This window comes from Amblyraja radiata, chromosome 38, assembly GCF_010909765.2.
Source record: "Amblyraja radiata isolate CabotCenter1 chromosome 38, sAmbRad1.1.pri, whole genome shotgun sequence".
Classification (NCBI taxonomy): domain Eukaryota; kingdom Metazoa; phylum Chordata; class Chondrichthyes; order Rajiformes; family Rajidae; genus Amblyraja; species Amblyraja radiata.
This window is the reverse complement of record NC_045993.1, coordinates 5961937-5981257: the sequence shown is the minus strand read 5'-3', so window position 1 is coordinate 5981257 and position 19321 is coordinate 5961937. Positions and strand designations below refer to the sequence as shown.

Below are 19321 nucleotides of genomic sequence, written 5' to 3'. Positions count from 1 at the left end.
ACATGACAATAAACTCTCCTGAATCTTGAATCTTGAATGTAGGGTAGCGTTAATGTGCGGGGATTACACACTGGGGCCGAAGGGCCTGTTTCCGCGCTGTATCTCTAAACTAAACTAAAGAGTTATCAACGCTCAGCCTGTGAGTGGTGTGGTGCTGGTGAAAGGCCCCTACACCCTGATACAATGTCACAGAGGGATCATCCCACCTTATGTTCAAGACAAGTGAGAAAGCACTGCGGTACCTTGGAGAACCAGAGGAATTCTTGCATGTCAGAGCCCGAGCAGCAGCTGTCAACCTCAACGATGGGGAGCTGGTCCTCACTGGTCACCAGGATGTTCTCTTTGTAGAAGAAAATGGCAGCTAAGTACACCCCCCTAAAAAATGAAAAGGTGTTAAAAACTGCCTTTGGTCAGTTCACATACACAGCCGGGCAACACATAGGAACAAATTCCAGTAACTGACACCAGATTAGAGAATATTAAAAAGTGAAGCTACAAGTGAACTTACTCACTGATTCCACACGAGTTTCAATGGGGTAAAATGGGACTGGTGAACCTTGCGGCCACAAATTATCATTGAGTCACGGGTAGACGTCCAGACTATCTTATCTGGCCCATTACTGATGTGTGGAGCTTGGGATGTTGGAATCTTTTTTTAATTAAAAAAAAAAATCAATCTATTTATTTATTTATTTATTTTGAGCTTTAAGAAAGGTAGAAATAAAGGAAGTAAGGAAAGTGAAAAAGAGTCGTGATAGTGCGAGAAAGTGTTGGGGGAAAAAGCCCATTAGAAAGAGAGTTAGAGAAGAAAGTTAAGAAATAGACCCTAGAAAAGAGAGAAAGAAAGAGAAATAATCGCTCTATTATAAAAAACTACGCAAATGTTGGAATCTTGATCCGCGATCCTCCTCTTAACTTCTTCCTGATTGCCGTCTCTTCACCTCTCACACACCCCTGCACAAAATTGTTCCATCCTCCCGATTGTGGCTTCCCCAGATCAACCCATTTACCAATCAGCCCCGGCCTCCCAGTTAGCCCCCTTCCAATCAGTCTCCTCTTGCCAATTGTCATCTTCCGCCTTGCTGACCCACACCATCCACGTTAAAGACCTCGCCCCTTCTCTTGACAACCACAACAGCCATTTAACTCCTTCCTTCCAATTGCTGTTAGCTTTTTTGCTCCTCTTCCTCAGAAACAGCTTCTTCCCCAGAGCCATCTCTGATTGAACTCAACTCAAACAAAACTCTGAAGATTAATAGCCCATTATCTGTTTATTTGCACTTTATCTGTTTTATTTATTCATGTGTGTATATATTTATACAATGGTATATGGACACACTGATCTGTTCCGTATTCATGCCTTCTATTATTCTGTTGTGCTGAAGCAAAGCAAAAATGTCATTGTCCTATCTGGGACACATGACAATAAACTCTCTTGAATCTTGAATTTTGAATTGCCTAATCTTGTCAACTTGAGTTAAAATTGTATCTTCTGGGTTCTGGTTATTAATTCATTTCTGAGTGACAGGATTAATGTCCATTTATGTTGGTTGAGAGCATCTTTCTGAGAAATGAGCTCAGGTCATCCGTATTGCAGTTCCTATTGACAGGCAGCAAACCCCAGAGAATTTATTGAAGCTAATATTTATCTTTCTTTATTTTGAGAAATGACTGCAGTTGGTGAATTGAAGTCTTGTCTGACTACATCCGTTTGCCTGAACGTTCAACCTATCCTATACCTTCCCCATCCATAGCTCAGGTACCTTGACCCTAGCTCCGGCACCTTCATTTAGTTCCGAGATTCGTTTCCCGATTCTGATCATTCCTTTTACATCAACCTCACTTCGGATATGGGCAGTGACCACACTCACCTCTGCAGTGTCTTGACAAATTTGCTTGTGTTTTGGAAGAGGTACTTGAGGCTTCGTGAGACCATGAGTCTTTTACTAGTCGCGTGAACCTTTGATGCTTCTGGAAAAGACCACAAGTAAGATAGGCTTGGGGGTTATTGTGGGTACATATTCAATGTGGTAATTTAGGACCGAGATGAGGAAAACTTTTTTCACACAGAGAGTGCTGAATCTCTGGAATTCTCTCCCGCAGAAGGTAGTTGAGGCCAGTTCATTGGCTATATTTAAGAGGGAGTTAGATGTGGCCCTTGTGGCTAAAGGGATCAGGGGGTATGGAGAGAAGGCAGGTACAGGATACTGAGTTGGATGATCAGCCATGATCATATTGAATGGCGGTGCAGGCTCGAAGGGCCGAATGGCCTACTCCTGCACCTATTTTCTATGTTTCTATGTAAAGCAGGAGTTTAGAAGGATGAGAGGGTATCTTATTGAAACATATAAGATTATTAAGGGTTTGGACACGCTAGAGGCAGGAAACATGTTCCCGATGTTGGGGGAGTCCAGAACCAGGGTCCACAGTTTAAGAATAAGCGGTAAGCCATTTAGAACGGAGACGAGGAAACACTTTTACACACAGAGAGTTGTGAGTCTGTGGAATTCTCTGCCTCAGAGGGCGGTGGAGGCAGGTTCTCTGGATGCTTTCAAGAGAGAGCTAGATAGGGCTCTTAAAGATAGCAGAGTCAGGGGATATGGGGAGAAGGCAGAAACGGGGGTACTGATTGGGAATGATCAGCCATGATCGTATTGAATGGTGGTGCTGGCTCGAAAGGCAGAATGTCCTAACTCCTGCACCTATTGTCTGTTGTCTATAGTGCGATCCATAATGAGCAATCTCCTTTAAGGTGAAGTTTAAATCTTGGTCGGGAACAGGATGGACAGCTACAAGGGCTACAGTACATACACAGAGATCAGTAACCAAAAAAGACACAAAGTGCTGGAATAACTCAGCAAGTCAGGCAGCTGACACAATTGTCACTACATGGCACAATTTTAAGTAAAACTAGATCAAGTGCAGACCCATTGGGTCTGTTCCCTCAATGTGCGGTTGAGGGGGGTGGGGGCGGCATGCGGCGTCACACATATTAACCACCTCCACACACACACTAACTACCCCCCCGCACACACGCTAACTACCCCCCTTGTTAATATATTAATATTATTAATTTGCTCCTTTTACCCCATAATCGCCCTATCTACTGACACATAGCCCCCAACTCGCAGGCGCGTCTAGAGAGGGAGGGGGGCGGGGGGTAGAGAGTGAGGGCAGAGGGAGAAGGGGGGAGAGGGAGGGGGAGAGAGAGGGGGAGAGAGGGAGGGGGAGAGAGAGGGAGAGGGGGGGGGAGAGGGGAGCGAGAGAGGGGGAGAGAGAGGGAGAGGGGGAGAGAGGGAGGGGGTGAGAGAGGAAGGGGGGAGAGAGGGAGGGGGGGGAGAGGGAGGCGGGTAGAGGGGGGGGGGTTAAGTAAAATGCTACCTTAAAGGTCCACAGTTCATGATTTATTTTTCGGACTGCCCATGCTCCTGATGCATTAAGATACCCAAACTGATGGATAGGAAAGGTTTATAGGAATATGGGCCAAACGTGAGCAGATGGGAATGGTGTAGATGGGGCATTTTGTCAACATGGACAAGTTGGGCCGAAGGGCCTGTTTCTGTGCTGTACGACTCTATGACATGCAATAAGATCCAGCAAAGTGCAATGCACAGCTGTGACATTGATTAATCAGGTATAACATGCTTACGAAGCACCGGTATAACTGATGCTGTCATCACTTAAACGGGCCATGCCCTGCGATGGAATCTGACACCTTCTTCAATTTGGGTCTTCCAAGTAAAAAGCTTCCCTTCACAAAGGGCCTACCACCCCATTCCAGTCATGGCCCTAGCATCAGCATCCCCCTCGACTCCAACATGACTCAATCTCCAGCCAGATCATCAGCTCCTCTACTCTTCAATCATTGAGTTCTACCCCACGCGTACCACTCTGATTTCCTCCATCCTGCACCCTACACTAGCCAAGCCCTCTCCCCTTCCTGACTGTGAAACTGACCCCCACCTTGTGGACTTGAACTGAGCGACAATGAACCCACAGATTGAAGACCAATGCTTCTTCCAATTTTAGGGGTTTCTACCCTCGGCAACTCTCCCACACCTCAAACATACCCGATTCCTGTTTCCATTTGAGTGTTTCAATAACATGCCACAGCAGTCTTTTGAATGAACTCACATCAACCCACAATAAACTTCCAAATCAACCCAACTCTCCATGCACAGTCTACCCAACAGACCCTTTCATAATTTTAAATGCTTCCATAAAGTTCTTAATGTGCGACAGGTTTTCTATGTAAGAATGTCACATCCGTGCTGCCTCCTCTATCGAAGCTTGGCTGGCCTGTGCTACGGATAGAAAATGTGGTTCAGGTTCTTGACTGCACTCACCCACGACAAAACTGCGACGACAAGGGCCCTTCACTCTCTCCAGAAGCTGCAGCACAGCTTGGCTTTGGTCCTTGTGCCTCAGCTTAATATCTGAGCACTCTTTCCAACCTGGGCAGGGATCAGAGAACAGAGAACACAAATCAGTATTGACAAATTACTACGGTTATAAAAGTTGTTTTCGAATTCCATCGTGAGGGAGGCGATGTTGGAACAAAGAATAAGGGTGAGTCGTTCACTTTTCAGTAGGTGTCCCAGCACTGTACTGGGCTGTCAATAGCAGGTTGTCCTGGGATTATCAGGCAAGGCAACGAGGATAACATACTCCTGATGTGAAAAGTGCCCCGGGGAGCAAGAGAGAATCCCACTAGGATGTGCCCAGGCAAACTTCCAGAGTCATGCAAAACCGCCTGGATACAGTTTGGGAGGAAAATAATTTTCAGATGCATGAACTGAATGAAAACAGGATTAAGCATTTGAATATAGAAACATAGAAAATAGGTGCAGGAGTAGGCCATTCGGCCCTTCGAGCCTGCAGCGCCATTCAATGTGGTCATGGCTGATCATCCAACTCAGTATCCTGTACCTGCCTCCTCTCCATACCCCCTGATCCCTTTAGCCACAAGGGCCACATCTAACTCCCTCTTAAATATAGCCAATGAACTGGCCTCAACTACATTCTGTGACAGAGAATTCCAGAGATTCACCATTCTCTGTGTGAAAAAATGTTTTTCTCATCTCAGTCCTAAAAATATTTCCCCCTTATCCTTAAACTGTGACCCCTTGTATCAAGGTTAAACACCAATAAATATCACCACTTACTAGAAGGAGCAGCACATGGGGGAGAGGAAGACTTTGGTGGACCCCATCCTTTCATGTTGTAAGCTGAAACACGTACATAGTAGAGAGCACCCTGTTGGTGAGAAACATGTTGTTTTAGAACAAGCAGATAAAGGACATTTGCTCCTTCATGTCTGCTCCACAATTAAACCATGGCTGATTTTTCACCACCGGATCACTTAAATAACCCCACACCCCTTGAATCCCTTCACACCCAAAGATCTATCTACCTCTTTCTGTATATACTACATGGCTCCACAGTCCTCCTGGGTAGACAATTCTAAAGTTTCACCAACCTATGGTAAAGGAATTCCATATCTGGATGGGTGAGCCCTTTATTTTTAGATTGCGATCCTTTGTTCTGGACACCGCAGCTAGGAGAGACATCATCCTTGCATGTACCCTGTCAAGCCCACCTCTCCTTAAGCCTACACACAAAATATGACTTTTACCTCAAACCCCCCCATCCCAGCAACCAATCTGGTGGGACCCGTAAAGTATTATTCCATTGCCTTTTGTGGGATTCTGCATCAGGTCATTATTTCTGTGTTGGCAATGAGGGGGAGGGATCAGATCTGCATTCAGGTAATGTTACAAAGAACTGGCAGCTCTCTGGGGTAGAGCTGGGGAAGTGAATATCGGCGGAAAGCAGGAACGGAGTATTGGGCTCCCTCTGGCCAACACTTACTTGGGGAGAGGGCTGCATCTCCCTCCCTCATTGTCCTTGGAACTCCTGAACTTCTGAGCATTCTTAAAAAAAAACAGATCTGCCCCCGATAATAGAAAAATATTAACCTGAACAGTGACCTGGACTTTTCAAATGAAAGAAAGAGAAATATGGTGAGCTAGAATCAGACAGCATAGAAATAAACTATTTTGCCCATTGAGACCCTGCCAACTATCAATCAACATTTAGACCACAATATCTATCCGTCCGTCTGTCCGTCTGTGTCTGTCTGTCTGTGTCTGTCTGCCTGTGTCTGTCTGTGTCTGTCTGTCTGTCTGTCTGTCTGTCTGTCTGTCTGTCTGTCTGTCTGTCTGTCTGTCTGTCTGTCTGTCTGTCTGTGCCTGTCTGTCTGTCTGTCCATCCATCCATTCATCCATCCCCATTTTCCCTGTGCTCCACCCGGATTCGCAGCCTCTTCCCCCTCCCCTGTCTGCTTCCACCTATATTCCTTCCTCTAGCTTCACAATTCGCACTTCTATCCTTATCTCACACGTTTTGCCTTCTCATCTCTGGCCTTTACTCAACCATCTGCCTATGAAATGCACTTAAAATCTGTATCCACTTATCCATCTTCCAGCTTTCTCCCCCCCTTACCACAATGAGTCTGAAGAAGGGTCCCGACCCGAAACGTCACCTATCCATGTTCTCCAGAGAAGCTGCCTGATCCGCTGAGTTACTCCAGCACTTTGTGCCTTTTCTTGCATTAACCAGGATCACAGGGATGAGTGGGTTAACATATGATGAGCGTTTGACGGCACTGGGCCTGTATTCGCTGGAGTTTAGAAGGATGAGGGGGAACCTTATTGAAACTTACCGAATAGTAAAAGGCTTGGATAGAGTGGATGTGGAGAGGATGTTTCCACCAGTGGGAGAGTCCAGGACTAGAGGTCATAGCCTCAGAATTTAAGGACTTTCCTTTAGGAAAGAGATGAGGAGGAATTTCTTAAGCCAGAAGGTGGTGAATGTGTGGAACAGAAGGCTGTGGAGGCCATATTAATGGATATTTTTAAGGCAGAGATAGATAGATTCTAGTACGGGTGTCAGGGTTTATGGGGAGAAGGCAGCAGAGCAGGGTTAGGAGGGAGAGATAGATTAACCGTGATTGAACGGCAGAGTAGACTTGATGGGCCGAATGGCCTAATGACCTTATGATCACCAGTGTTTGATGTGAAATCTCGGTGTTCAAACTCGAATCCTTTGTACAATTGTTGGTAGTGCAGTACGACCAAAGACAGTGAAAGTGATTTTTAAAAACAAGACATGATTGAGTTTTCTTTTGTTATTTTTAACAGTGGCAGTGACCTGGATAGTACTGCAGGAACTGGCAAGAAAATTTGCATAGTTTTGCATATTCATTTATATAAACAAATTATGGATCTAATGTGGATTTAATAGAAGTGTCCCATTCTTTGACCAATAATGCTGCACCATTGCGTTTGCAAATTAAATTGCAAATAAGTATACAAACATTGACTTGCAGATTACAGGGCTACAATACAAATATCTCATGCAAAGTGTGTTTATTAACATAATGTAAATGAGACCTTGAGCCAGATAGTACAGTGAAGTTGTTAGTGCAGAGATACCTCAATTTGTGTTCAGTGCCTTCAGTGATGAGATTTTTAATATGAATGCTGGAGGAAGTCTATAAAGAAGATACATGATGTCCCAGTGGAGACACTTTCAATAACTTATTTCACAACTGATTTTATTATTAATAATAATTACTACTTTTTTAATTGAGTGCTGTATTTGGTGATCATGGCCTTGATTTCTGTTGGTGTATAATTAACGCTTAATGTGCATGTTGATGATATTGTTGGTGTGCAAAATACAACAGGGAAATGGCCCGCTGAGTGAATCAGAGCTGTAACTGCCCAATCTATTTTACAACTGGCCAGGGTCTCAACATCAAATGGGACCTTGTAGCTCAAAATATTTGCAGAATGTCTTTTTTTGTGTGCTTAAATAGGAGCAATTTCTAAATGAAGGATAAAGAACAGGTTGCTAGTAGGGCATGCTTCTGCTTACCGTGACAAGGCTTTCAATCGACAACTGCAGGAACCTTCAATCCTCGACAACTGCAACTCCTGCTCTGGTTTCAAAACTTTCAGAGTAACTCCATTCCACTGAAAGAGATGGGCACACAAACAAGAAGGATATGGAGTTAAAACAAAGGTGAATGTAACTTCAGCGCTTGGCACGGTCATGCACCACCTACTGTTACTGTCTCACAGATCTAGTAACCAGGGTTCGATCCTGGTCTTGGGTGTTGTCTGTTCAGAGATCCTTAACCTCTAATCTGATCTTCCTCTATCCCTATAGAGTTAGTGATCCTCCAATTACCAAGCTCTACGTTAAGTTTCTCCACGCAATGTTCCTTAACTATTTCCTTACACCGTTCTTTATTACCAGCATATACCACATGATATGATTTTGCACTGTCCAATGTAAACTTGGTCCATCACATTCTCAAGAACAAGATTCTGTGATGGTATCATTATGTTTGTTTTTCCAATCAATACTGCATTTTTGAGTTCATTCCCTATCTTTTCTAAATATCTCATATCCTGGGAACAGGATATTACAAGGTTAATTCCCGGGATGGAGGAACCGTCATATGCTGAGAGAATGGAGAGAATGGGTTTGTACACTCTGGAGTTTAGAGGGATGAGAGGATATCTCATTGAAACATATAAGATTGTTAAGGGCTTGGACACACTAGAGGCAGGAAAACATGTTCCCGATGTTGGGGGAGTCCAGAACCAGGGGCCACACAGTTTAAGAATATGGAGTAAGCCATTTAGAACGAAGACATGGAAACACTTTTTCTCACAGAGAGTGGTGAGTCTGTGGAATTCTCTGCCTCAGAGGGCGGTGGAGGCAGGTTCTCTGGATGCTTTCAAGAGAGAGCTAGATAGGGCTCTTAAAGATAGCGGAGTCAGGGGATAAGGGGAGAAGGCAGGAACGGGGTGCTGATTGGGGATGATCAGCCATGATCACATTGAATGGTTCGAAGGGTCAAATGGCCTGCTCCTGCACCTATTGTCTATTGTCTATTGTCTATTGTAACACTGAGTGTGCAGACCTGTGTTATGGACCTATATGGGCCATATTTTAATTATTTCCACTGTGTTTAATTGCACTTTATTGTCACATGCACCGAGGTACAGTGACATTCTTTTGTTTGCATAGAATCGGTGACAATCCCATATACATTCGGGACAATCATGCTAAGTATAAAAGTGTATGATAGTAGACTACACTAAGAATGTACACAAGAGTCACCACACTTTAGGTGGCACCTTGTATCCTTCAAATCCAACATTTAAAAAAAGATGTTAGAGTCTTAACTTGGCTATAAAGGCCTGTTGTCTTGGCAGCGACACTGGGTTGGACCTGGGGTTGCAGTGGTTGGCCTGGCCAGGTGATCTGTCTATGTCCTCTACCGCTGCTCCGTGCCACTGCAGGCTGTGTCCGTTCTGCATGCCTGTCCACTTGGAGCGGCGCCCAATCTAATTGAGACCCAGGCTGCTTCAGGGCCTCCAGCAGATATGTGTCACATTCCCACATGGTTAATTTAGCCTGAAGATTTCCAGCCTCATTCACCACAACTACACATGCATTTTCGACCAGTGCCTGTCTTCCTTGCAGTTGTATTTAGACTGGATAGACTCGGCTTGTACTCGCTAGAATTTAGAGGATTGAGGGGGGATCTTATAGAAACTTACAAAATTCTTAAGGGGTTGGACAGGCATGTTGTTCCCGATGTTGGGGAAGTTGTTCCCGATGTTGGGGAAGTCCAGAACAAGGGGTCACAGTTTAAGGATAAGGGGGAAATCTTTTAGGACCGAGATGAGAAAAACATTTTTCACACAGAGAGTGGTGAATCTCTGGAATTCTCTGCCACAGAATGTAGTTGAGGCCAGTTCATTGGCTATATTTAAGAGGGAGTTAGATGTGGCCCTTGTGGCTAAAGGGATCAGGAGGTATGGAGAGAGGGCAGGTACAGGATACTGAGTTGGATGATCAGCCATGATCATATTGAATGGCGGTGCAGGCTCGAAGGGCCGAATGGCCTACCCCTGCACCTATTTTCTATGTTTCTATGTTTCTATGTCTTTCCCTTCCGAAAACAATACTAATATTTAGTCCAATCCTATCTGCCACTTCCACTACATTGTTCACTGTGTTCCAAGATGATGAGCATTGCCTCATTGTGGGCAATATCTAGTCCATACTCTCTCACTGTGGAGAGGGATGCTACTATATAACCAATCAATTGTTTCTTGATGCTTTGGAATCTCTTGCTTCTCCTCTCTGCCTAGCAACTGGTATTAGTTTATTTGTGTTATGCCAGATGCTCAGTACTGAGACTAATCATTCTGCCCCAATAGTCAATGCCAGTGTTAGTGTTCACTTTACCCCCCTCTACCCTACTTCATTTCACCATATCTACATTTTTGCTCAGGCAAGTTATCTTGCTAACTACTAAAAGCACATATTTCATTCATCTCACTGACGCCCACTTCAAGATTAAACATTCTCACGGATTCCCAATTGAACATATCAGTAACTATCTTAGATCCATCACTCCTAGTTGGAGACTCCACATATCCAAACATGTCTGCACAGTTCTATTCAATTCTCCTGTCTCCAGAGAAATAAGTTATTCCTCTCAGCCTCAGGAAGTTCTGCATCGATCTTATCATAAAGCTCCATGCTTGGGTTCAGCTGTTCAACTAGCTGTGGCCTGGAATGGAGGCCAGATTCACTCTGTTGGAGTAGCATAAATCTGTGTGTTGATCTGGTGTTCTTTGGAGGCAGCTATATAACACATATCCCTAATGTTCTCTACAGCTCTTGATGAAGTCAGCACTCGCACCTTCAAGAAATGAAATGGACTTCAGGATTTTTAACTTTTTACAAATATCTTTTACTTCCAAGTTTTATTTTCCCTGTCTCTTCTGTACTTGGCAGTGTTTTTTTCCTCTGGAAAAGATACACCCGTGAGAGTTGCCTTCTCAGCCCTTGCCCAAATCCCAGTGCATCATTAGATTGCAGTGTAAATAGACTTATTTGTCAGTGAATTTAAGGTCTTAATTAGGTATATTTGTCTCTACTCACCAACACAATTAGGCTTGCCCTGCAGGAATCACTGCACAGAGATCCAGAGCAACACACTTAGTATCTATCTCCCTAAACCTGATGTACTGAAGGCAATTGCAGGGTTATGAGCTGTAGTCAGCTAACTCATTGTAGATCATGTTTGAACAGGTCGGTAGTTTAATTAGTTGCTGTAAATTGACCCTAGAGTGTAAATAAATGGTAATGTCCGAGTGGAATTGATTGTAATATTAGGAGAATAGGGAAATTAGCTGGGCAAACGGATTGCTCTGTGAGCTGGCAATGATTGATGGACAAATGGCCTCCTTCATTGCTATTGAGGGAGTGCAGCGTAGGTTTACAAGGTTAATTCCCGGGATGGCGGGACTGTCGTATGCTGAGAGAATGGAGCAGCTGGGCTTGTACACTCTGGAGTTTAGAAGGATGAGAGGGTATCTCATTGAAGCATACAATATTGTTAAGGGCTTGGACAAGCTAGAGGCAGGAAACATGTTCCCGATGTTGGGGGAGTCCAGAACCAGGGGCCACAGTATAAGAATAAGGAGTAAGCCATTTAGAACGGAGACGAGGAAACACTTCTTCTCACAGAGAGTGGTGAGTGTGTGGAATTCTCTGCCTCAAAGGGCGGTGGAGGCAGGTTCTCTGGATGCTTTCAAGAGAGAGCTAGATAGGGCTCTTAAAAATAGCGGAGTCAGAGGACATGGGGAGAAGGTAGGAACGGGGTACTGATTGGGGATGATCAGCCATGATCACATTGAATGGCGGTGCTGTCTTGAAGGGCCGAATGGCCTACTCCTGAACCTATTGTCTATTGTCTATTATCTATTCAATATCATAATGAAATATGTTACCCTCCTGTCTGTATTAATCAGCTTTTTGCAACATTAAGATATTTTTTTAAATTCTGCCAACACATAATTGCAACTACAACAGTAAATAACGTGTTTTAAACTACCTTTGTATCGCGTGATCATCAAGCTGTCTGTCTTTCGTGGTTCTTCAAATGTCACTTGAAGAGATGTGCTACCAGTTACCAACAAACGCACATTCTCTGGAGAATCAGGAACATCTGTAGAGAAACGGGATTAACTCACGTCACCCTCTCATCATCATTGAATTGAATGAGCCAGGACTGTCAACATAATGTCTCGCTGATTAGGGTGCTCCATGGCAGTTTCTTTCAGTGCGCATACAACATTAAAACTGAAACTGCAATTGCAGGTAATGGATTGAAGTAGGATGGTAATAATCAGGGTTAGGAATGCACATTCTCACACACTTGGGAGAAAATGCTGGTGTTATTGTTGAGGAGACTAAAGAAGGTCCATCTGTCTCCTCAGATCCTGGTGAACTTCTACCGCTGCACCATCGAGAGCATCCTTGCCAACTGTATCACAGTATGGTATGGCAACTGCTCTGTCTCCGACCGGAAAGCACTGCAGAGGGTGGTGAAAATTGTCCAACGCATCACCGGTTCCTCGCTCCCCTCCATTGAGTCTGTCCAAAGCAAGCGATGTCTGCGAAGGGCGCGCAGCATCGTCAAGGACTGCTCTCACCCCAACCACAGACTGTTTACCCTCCTCCGATCCGGGAGGCGCTACAGGTCTCTCCGTTGCCGGACCAGCAGGCTCAGGAACAGTTTCTTCCCTGCGGCTGTTATACTACTTAACTCTGCACCTTGGTGATTGCCAGTCACACCCCCCCCCCCCCCCCCCAGACACTCCTTCCCCCAGAAAAATAATTGCACTACTACTACTGTTTGTACATATATATATTTTACTGTTCATTATTCTATGTTCGCTCTTCTGGGTGAGATGCTAACTGCATTTTGTTGTCTCTGTACTGTACACTGCACAATGACAATAAAGATTGAATCTGAATCTGAACATCACTTTTAGATCAGTCTGAAGAAGGGTTTCGGCCCGAAACGTCGCCTATTTCCTTCGCTCCATAGATGCTGCTGCACCCGCTGAGTTTCTCCAGCATTTTTGTGTACCATCACTTTTAGCATTGCATGCATGAAAGATTTGTGTAAGCATCCTATTTAATGATGTTACAAAACTAGGAGGGATAGTAAATATTTGTGAGAATCGATGGATCCTTTAAGGGATATTGATTGCGCAGTGGACAAAGTGAAGTCAAAATGAATTTTCTACTGGTACGTAGGAACAAAGGAGCAAAAGGAGATAGGTCCACCAACCACTGCCCTAGTAAACGGGTAATAAAATGAGAATTGTGTTGTTGACAAATCCAGATGATCGATCTTGCTTTATCAATTAGTCTGCATCAGATCTATTCACAATGTGAGAAAAAAAAACATGGGGAGACAGCAATTAGATACCAGAAGCCCAGAGTCACCTGTTCCTCTCAGCACATTGAAATTGCCACACATCATGCAGCCAAACATGTTATTTTCTCAGAGAACTCTATCCAATTTGCCCGAGATGAATCAATGTGAACTTCTTCACCATCTCCCTAAGGAACTGCTCCATTGATTGCACATTCGTTCAATCATTTCTTCCACAGTTTAACTTTGACCCTATCCCTATCAAGCACAAGCTGTGTGTGTGTCAGAAGGATTTTAACTTCGGAAAGGGTAGGAGTGTTGATCGGTCATTGAAAAAAGGGAAGAGGCTAGAATATTCAGCGCAGGAAGAAATGCAACAATGTCAAGTATCCCGGATACATATCTCTTGCAGGATGCAAGGACATTGAAGTAAAAACAAAAAATGAGTGATTCCAGGTAAAGATATTGGTACTTACACGCATTGTCAAAAGCAGCTTTCATTTGCTTATACAGCTTGTATCGAAATCTCCAAGTGCGAAGTGCTCTGGTTTTGTTGTGGAAATCAGCCTCTGATTCTTCGTTCCTCAGTTCTGTCAGTTCGGAAATCTTTTGCCCTGCATTGCTCACTATTGTCGTCAGATGTGTGGACCAGCTGGCCTCGTTGACTGGATGGACAATATAACAGCATAGAGTATACACAGTGTTTAAGAGAAAAAGACGAAACACACACAGAATGGTGAGGAGAATGACACAGAGATTTTCAACTAGATTTTATACCGCTTTCACTCGATTGGGGAGCGGTGGCCCAGTGCGTTAAGTCATAGACATAGAAACATAGAAAATAGGTGCAGGAGTAGGCCATTGTAGCCTGCACCGCCATTCAATATGATCATCGCTGATCATCCAACTCAGTATCCTGTACCCGCTTTCTCTCCATACCCCCTAATCCCTTTAGCCACAAGGGCCACATCTAACTCCCTCTTAAATATAGCCAATGAACTGGCCTCAACAACCTTCTGTGGCAGAGAATTCCACAGATTCACCTCTCTCGGTGTGAAAAATGTTTTTCTCATCTCGGTCCTAAAAGACTTCCCCCTTAAGTCACTGCACTTATAGCCAGAGTTCTTGGAACATCTTGGTAACAGCCGTCACACAAACGACTGGAATGTTGCACAGGTTTAGCTGGTTCACCAATATTCTTCTTGCACGGACATCTACTATCTTTGCTGGTTTCTGTGCAGGTGACTCCAGAAAACTTTCTTAACTGTCCTCCTGAGTCAGGGAGACTAAGCAATGGATGATAAGTGCTGACATTGCCACATTTCAAATTCTGATCTTTGGTGCAAGATCATTTGGAAGTGTTATCTTTCTGTTGCAGGAACTCAGCCCACTTTTTTGCTTCTGATCTGTATTCCACTCCCCAGGGCAACACGTCTAATCATTACTTACTATATCCACATCAATGGTGAACAAATAAATTGAATAAAATGGGTCCCCAACACGGATAAGCACAAAAAAACATTGTGCATTTCAAAGAAACACACTCTCTGTCACAGGTTCTTTGAAATGTTAGATATCCAATATTATATAATTAGCCAAGACAGGCACAAACTTGACTCCTATGTGAGGAGTATAGGGACAAGGAAGTGCTTCATCGCAAAACCTCTTTAGCACACAATGCCTTCACACAAAGGTCCAGCCCTGTGCGTGATTGCCAGGCATTGGGGATAGAAGGGATAGATGGTGTTCACTGATCATATTTAAATAACTCTACGAATGAAGAAAAATAGACACAAAGTGCTGGAATAACTCGGCAGATCAGGCAGCATCTCTGAAAGGTGCCGTATCGGGTTGGAACGCTTCTTCAGTCTGTTCTCCTGGGATGCTGCCTGACCCGCTCCAGCACTTTGTGTCTTTTTTTGTAACCCAGAAGCTGCAGTTCCTCGCTTCTCTCACCCCAACCATGGACTGTTTACCCTCCTACCATCCGGGAGGCGCTACAGGTCTCTCCGTTGCCGGACCAGCAGGTCCAGGAACAGCTTCTTCCCTGCGGCTGTCACACTACTCAACAATGTACCTCGGTGACTGCCAATCACCCCCCCCCCCCGGACACTCCTCCCACAGGAAAAACACTATGACTGTATGCATGTAAATAGATTTATTTATTGAAATCATATTCTATGTCGCTCTTCCAGGGAGATGCTAACTGCATTAAAGTTGAATCTGAATCTGAATCTGAATCTGAATCTGAATAGAGAATAGGCATGGAGGTGACCCAGTTCTTGATTTGCTTTTCATGGAAGTCTCAGAATTCTACAATAGCAGCCATCATATTTCTCATGAAGTCAGTGTACTGTAAGCAAAGGTAGACAAAAGTGCTGGAGAAACTCAGCGGGTGCAGCAGCATCTAAGGAGCGAAGGAAATAGGCAACGTTTCGGGACGAAACCCTTCTTCCGACTGTTGAGGAAGGATGTGCTGGCTCTGGAGAGGTTTACAAGAATGACAGAGTGGATGTGGAAAGGATGTTTTTACTGGTGGGAGAGTCTAGTACCAGAGGCCATAGCCTCAGAATTAAATGGTGCTCTTTTAGAAAGGAGGTGAGGAGGAACTTCTTTAGCCAACCGGTTAATCTGTGGACGCATTGCCACAGAGGGCTGTGGAGGCAAAGTCAGTGGATATTTTTAAGGCAGAGATAGACAAATTATTGATTAGAACGGGTGTCAAGGGTTATGGGGAGAAGGCAGGAAAATGGGATTAGTAGGCAGAGATCGAATGATTGAATGACGGAGGAGACTCAATGGGCTGAATGGCCTATAACATGCAAACCTGTGACTCCTGGCTTTGAAGGTTAACACAGGCCTTAACATTGTTTATCCCTCTCCCTAGTTTTGACCACTCACAATGATGGTTATCCCTGGCTCCAGCATTTATTAAGAGGTTTGCCATTGAGATGTTATTAGTCAGGACAGCAATGTCTAGAGGCACCAGGCCATGGCTCGTAGCCTCGTTGAGGTTGCCAAGTATGCCAGGTCGTTCAAGTATCCGCTGAACTGCATCGAGGTCCTCATGCTCCACAGCGTCAAAGACTGAATCATACTGAATGTTCTAGAAATTAACAAAAGTGAATATATTAAAGTCTACAAAAATACATTAAAATATGTGTTTTAATATACATCAGACACTAAAAACATATCTTCTGAACCCAAACTAGTGTTGGTGTAATGGCAGATTTCTGGTGCTACCTGCAAATCACCATCTGGGTCATAATCACAGAGGCCTGTCACTGACACTGAGATCTGCTCTATATTTTAGGATCCTTCTGAAGAATTATCGTTAAGAACCGACCCACCAGTGTCACTGAGCCATCGTTGTCATTGTTAATGAACGTGACACAGTGAAGAATTGCTGGCAGGTATGGTTTCAGCCATGATCATATTGAATGGCGGTGCAGGCTCGAAGGGCCGAATGGCCTACTCCTGCACCTAATTTCTATGTTTCTATGTTTCTATAATTTCACAGAGCTCCCTCCTAAACTAATAGAAACATAAAAACTAGGTGCAGGAGTAGGCCATTCGGCCCTTCGAGCCTGCACCGCCATTCAATATGATGATGGCTGATCATCCAACTCAGTATCCTGTACCTGCCTTCTCTCCATACCCCCTGATCCCTTTAGCCACAAGGGCCACATCTAACTCCCTCTTAAATATAGCCAATGAACTGGCCTCAACTACCTTCCGTGGCAGAGAATTCCAGAGATTCACCACTCTCGGTATGAAAAATGTTTTTCTCTCTCGGTCCTAAAGGATTTCCCCTTTATCCTTAAACTGTGACCCCCTTGTCCTGGACTTCCCCAACATCGGGAACAATCTTCCTGCATCTAGCCTGTCCAACCCCTTAAGAATTTTGTAAGTTTCTATAAGATCCCCCCTCAATCTTCTAAATTCTAGCGAGTATAAGCCGAGTCTATCCAGTCTTTCTTCATATGAAAGTCCTGACATCCCAGGAAACAGTCTGGTGAACCTTCTCTGTACTCCCTCTATGGCAGATTAGGAGACCAAAACTGTGTGGTGAAAGTACTCACCCATGGAGATTTCAAAGAATCACCACAGTCCCAAATGTTTTCTTTTAATGTAGCCAATAGATGCTGATTTATAGAGATCCATCTGAAAATTTACTGATGGTTATTGACCTACAAAATTCCCTTCTCGCCATCACTAGTGGCCGTAGACCTAGAAAGTTCTTACCACCATTCTGCTAACTTTGATTTTATTAGAGACTAGACCAAGGGGGTCCCGTTGGGTCCCGTCCCCTCAACGCGCGGTTGCGGAGGGGGGGAGGCTGCTGCATCACACACACACACACCCACACACACACACACACACACACACACACACACACACACACACACACACACACACACACACACACACACACACACACACACACACACACACACACACACACACACAGTTTTAATAAGTATACTAGACCAAGTGCAGACCCGTTGGGTCTGGTCCCCGAACGTGCTTCAGGCCCCGAGTATGGGGTGGGTGGGGGGAGGAGGGGGATATCACTCTGGATGATGTAACAGTTCAGAACTATGGACCTTCAAAATGTAATGCACAAGCAACTACAAATGTCACTTTTGCACAGGTAGATACACCCACAAACACACACACACACAAACACACACACCCACAAACACACACACACACACACACACACACACACACACACACACACACACACACACACACACACACACACACACACACACACACACACACAGTTTTAATAGTAGATAGATAGATAGATAGATAGATAGATAGATAGATAGATAGATAGATAGATAGATAGATAGATAGATAGATAGATAGATAGATAGATAGATAGATAGATAGATAGATAGATAGATAGATAGATAGATAGATAGATATAGATAGATAGATGATATGAATCAAATGCAGCCAAATGGGACTAGTGTCAATGGGCATCAGGCTTGACATAGGTGAGTTGGGCTGAGGGCCTGTTTCCATGCTGTATGACTCCATATCTATTTTTATTTGCCCAACTCGTGTCAACATCCAATTCACATGGAGATGTCACATGGAAAGAAGCAGGAAACTCTGGCTATGATTTGTTTCTATGGTAACAGCAATGAGAGATCGCATTCTAGTAAATCGGGACGCCTGAATGACATTGTTGCAGATTCCTTCACCATGTACCAACTGTGACTCACACTGCAGGGATATTTTACTTATACATGAGTCATAGTTTTGTACTATTTTACCGCATAGGCTGCTACTGTGCTGCGTGAGTTCAACAGCAAAGTCGTGTAACACTGGAAATTACAGGGTAATTATATATTTGGGGGTTATTGCAAAGCGCAGTTGTCAGCACCCTCGTATCTGATGTGAACTGATGCATATGCAGCATTGACAAGCTGAAACCTTGGTTATTGAAATATTCTGAGCAAGGGCGCTGAAGTGCAGGAGACAAAGTAGGTCAACATGATACAGACTACGTTATGTCCAGTTCCTTGGTTTGGCATCTTTGCCACTCTATTGGTTTGAGATTTTGCAAAGATCACTAATACTGGAGACCATGGCTATTCATATACTGACTAGCACAGAGGATAAACGTTGTGTTTAAGAAGGAACTGCAGATGCTGGAAAATCAAAGGTACACAAAAAAGCTGGAGAAACTCAGCGGGTGCAGCAGCATCTATGGAGCAAAGGAAATCGGCAACGTTTCGGGCCGAAACGTTGCCTATTTCCTTCGCTCCATAGATGCTGCTGCACCCGCTGAGTTTCTCCAGCTTTTTTGTGTACCTCAGAGGATAAACGTAGCTTGTTGAGCCCCATCGTCCACTTCTAGTGCCCAAATACTTGCAACTATTCCATTTGACATTCTGATTTACGGGAAGAATCAGTGATGGTAGAGGGGAAGTCATTTGGCAACAAACCAACAACTAGCACAGTGACGCAGCTGGTGGA

At 44.2% G+C, this 19321-nt stretch overlaps 1 protein-coding gene across 1 annotated transcript in view; it reads right to left on the bottom strand.

Moving 5' to 3' along the window:
* The window catches only part of LOC116966924 (ankyrin repeat and fibronectin type-III domain-containing protein 1-like), an 86288-nt gene that overhangs the window by 26936 nt on the left and 40031 nt on the right, over positions 1 to 19321 (bottom strand). The window contains 8 exon segments of the mRNA XM_033013304.1: positions 243 to 375; positions 1872 to 1971; positions 4347 to 4454; positions 5166 to 5256; positions 7942 to 8039; positions 11993 to 12106; positions 13801 to 13989; positions 16226 to 16430. Of these exon segments, the coding sequence (XP_032869195.1) occupies positions 243 to 375; positions 1872 to 1971; positions 4347 to 4454; positions 5166 to 5256; positions 7942 to 8039; positions 11993 to 12106; positions 13801 to 13989; positions 16226 to 16430 (1038 nt within the window).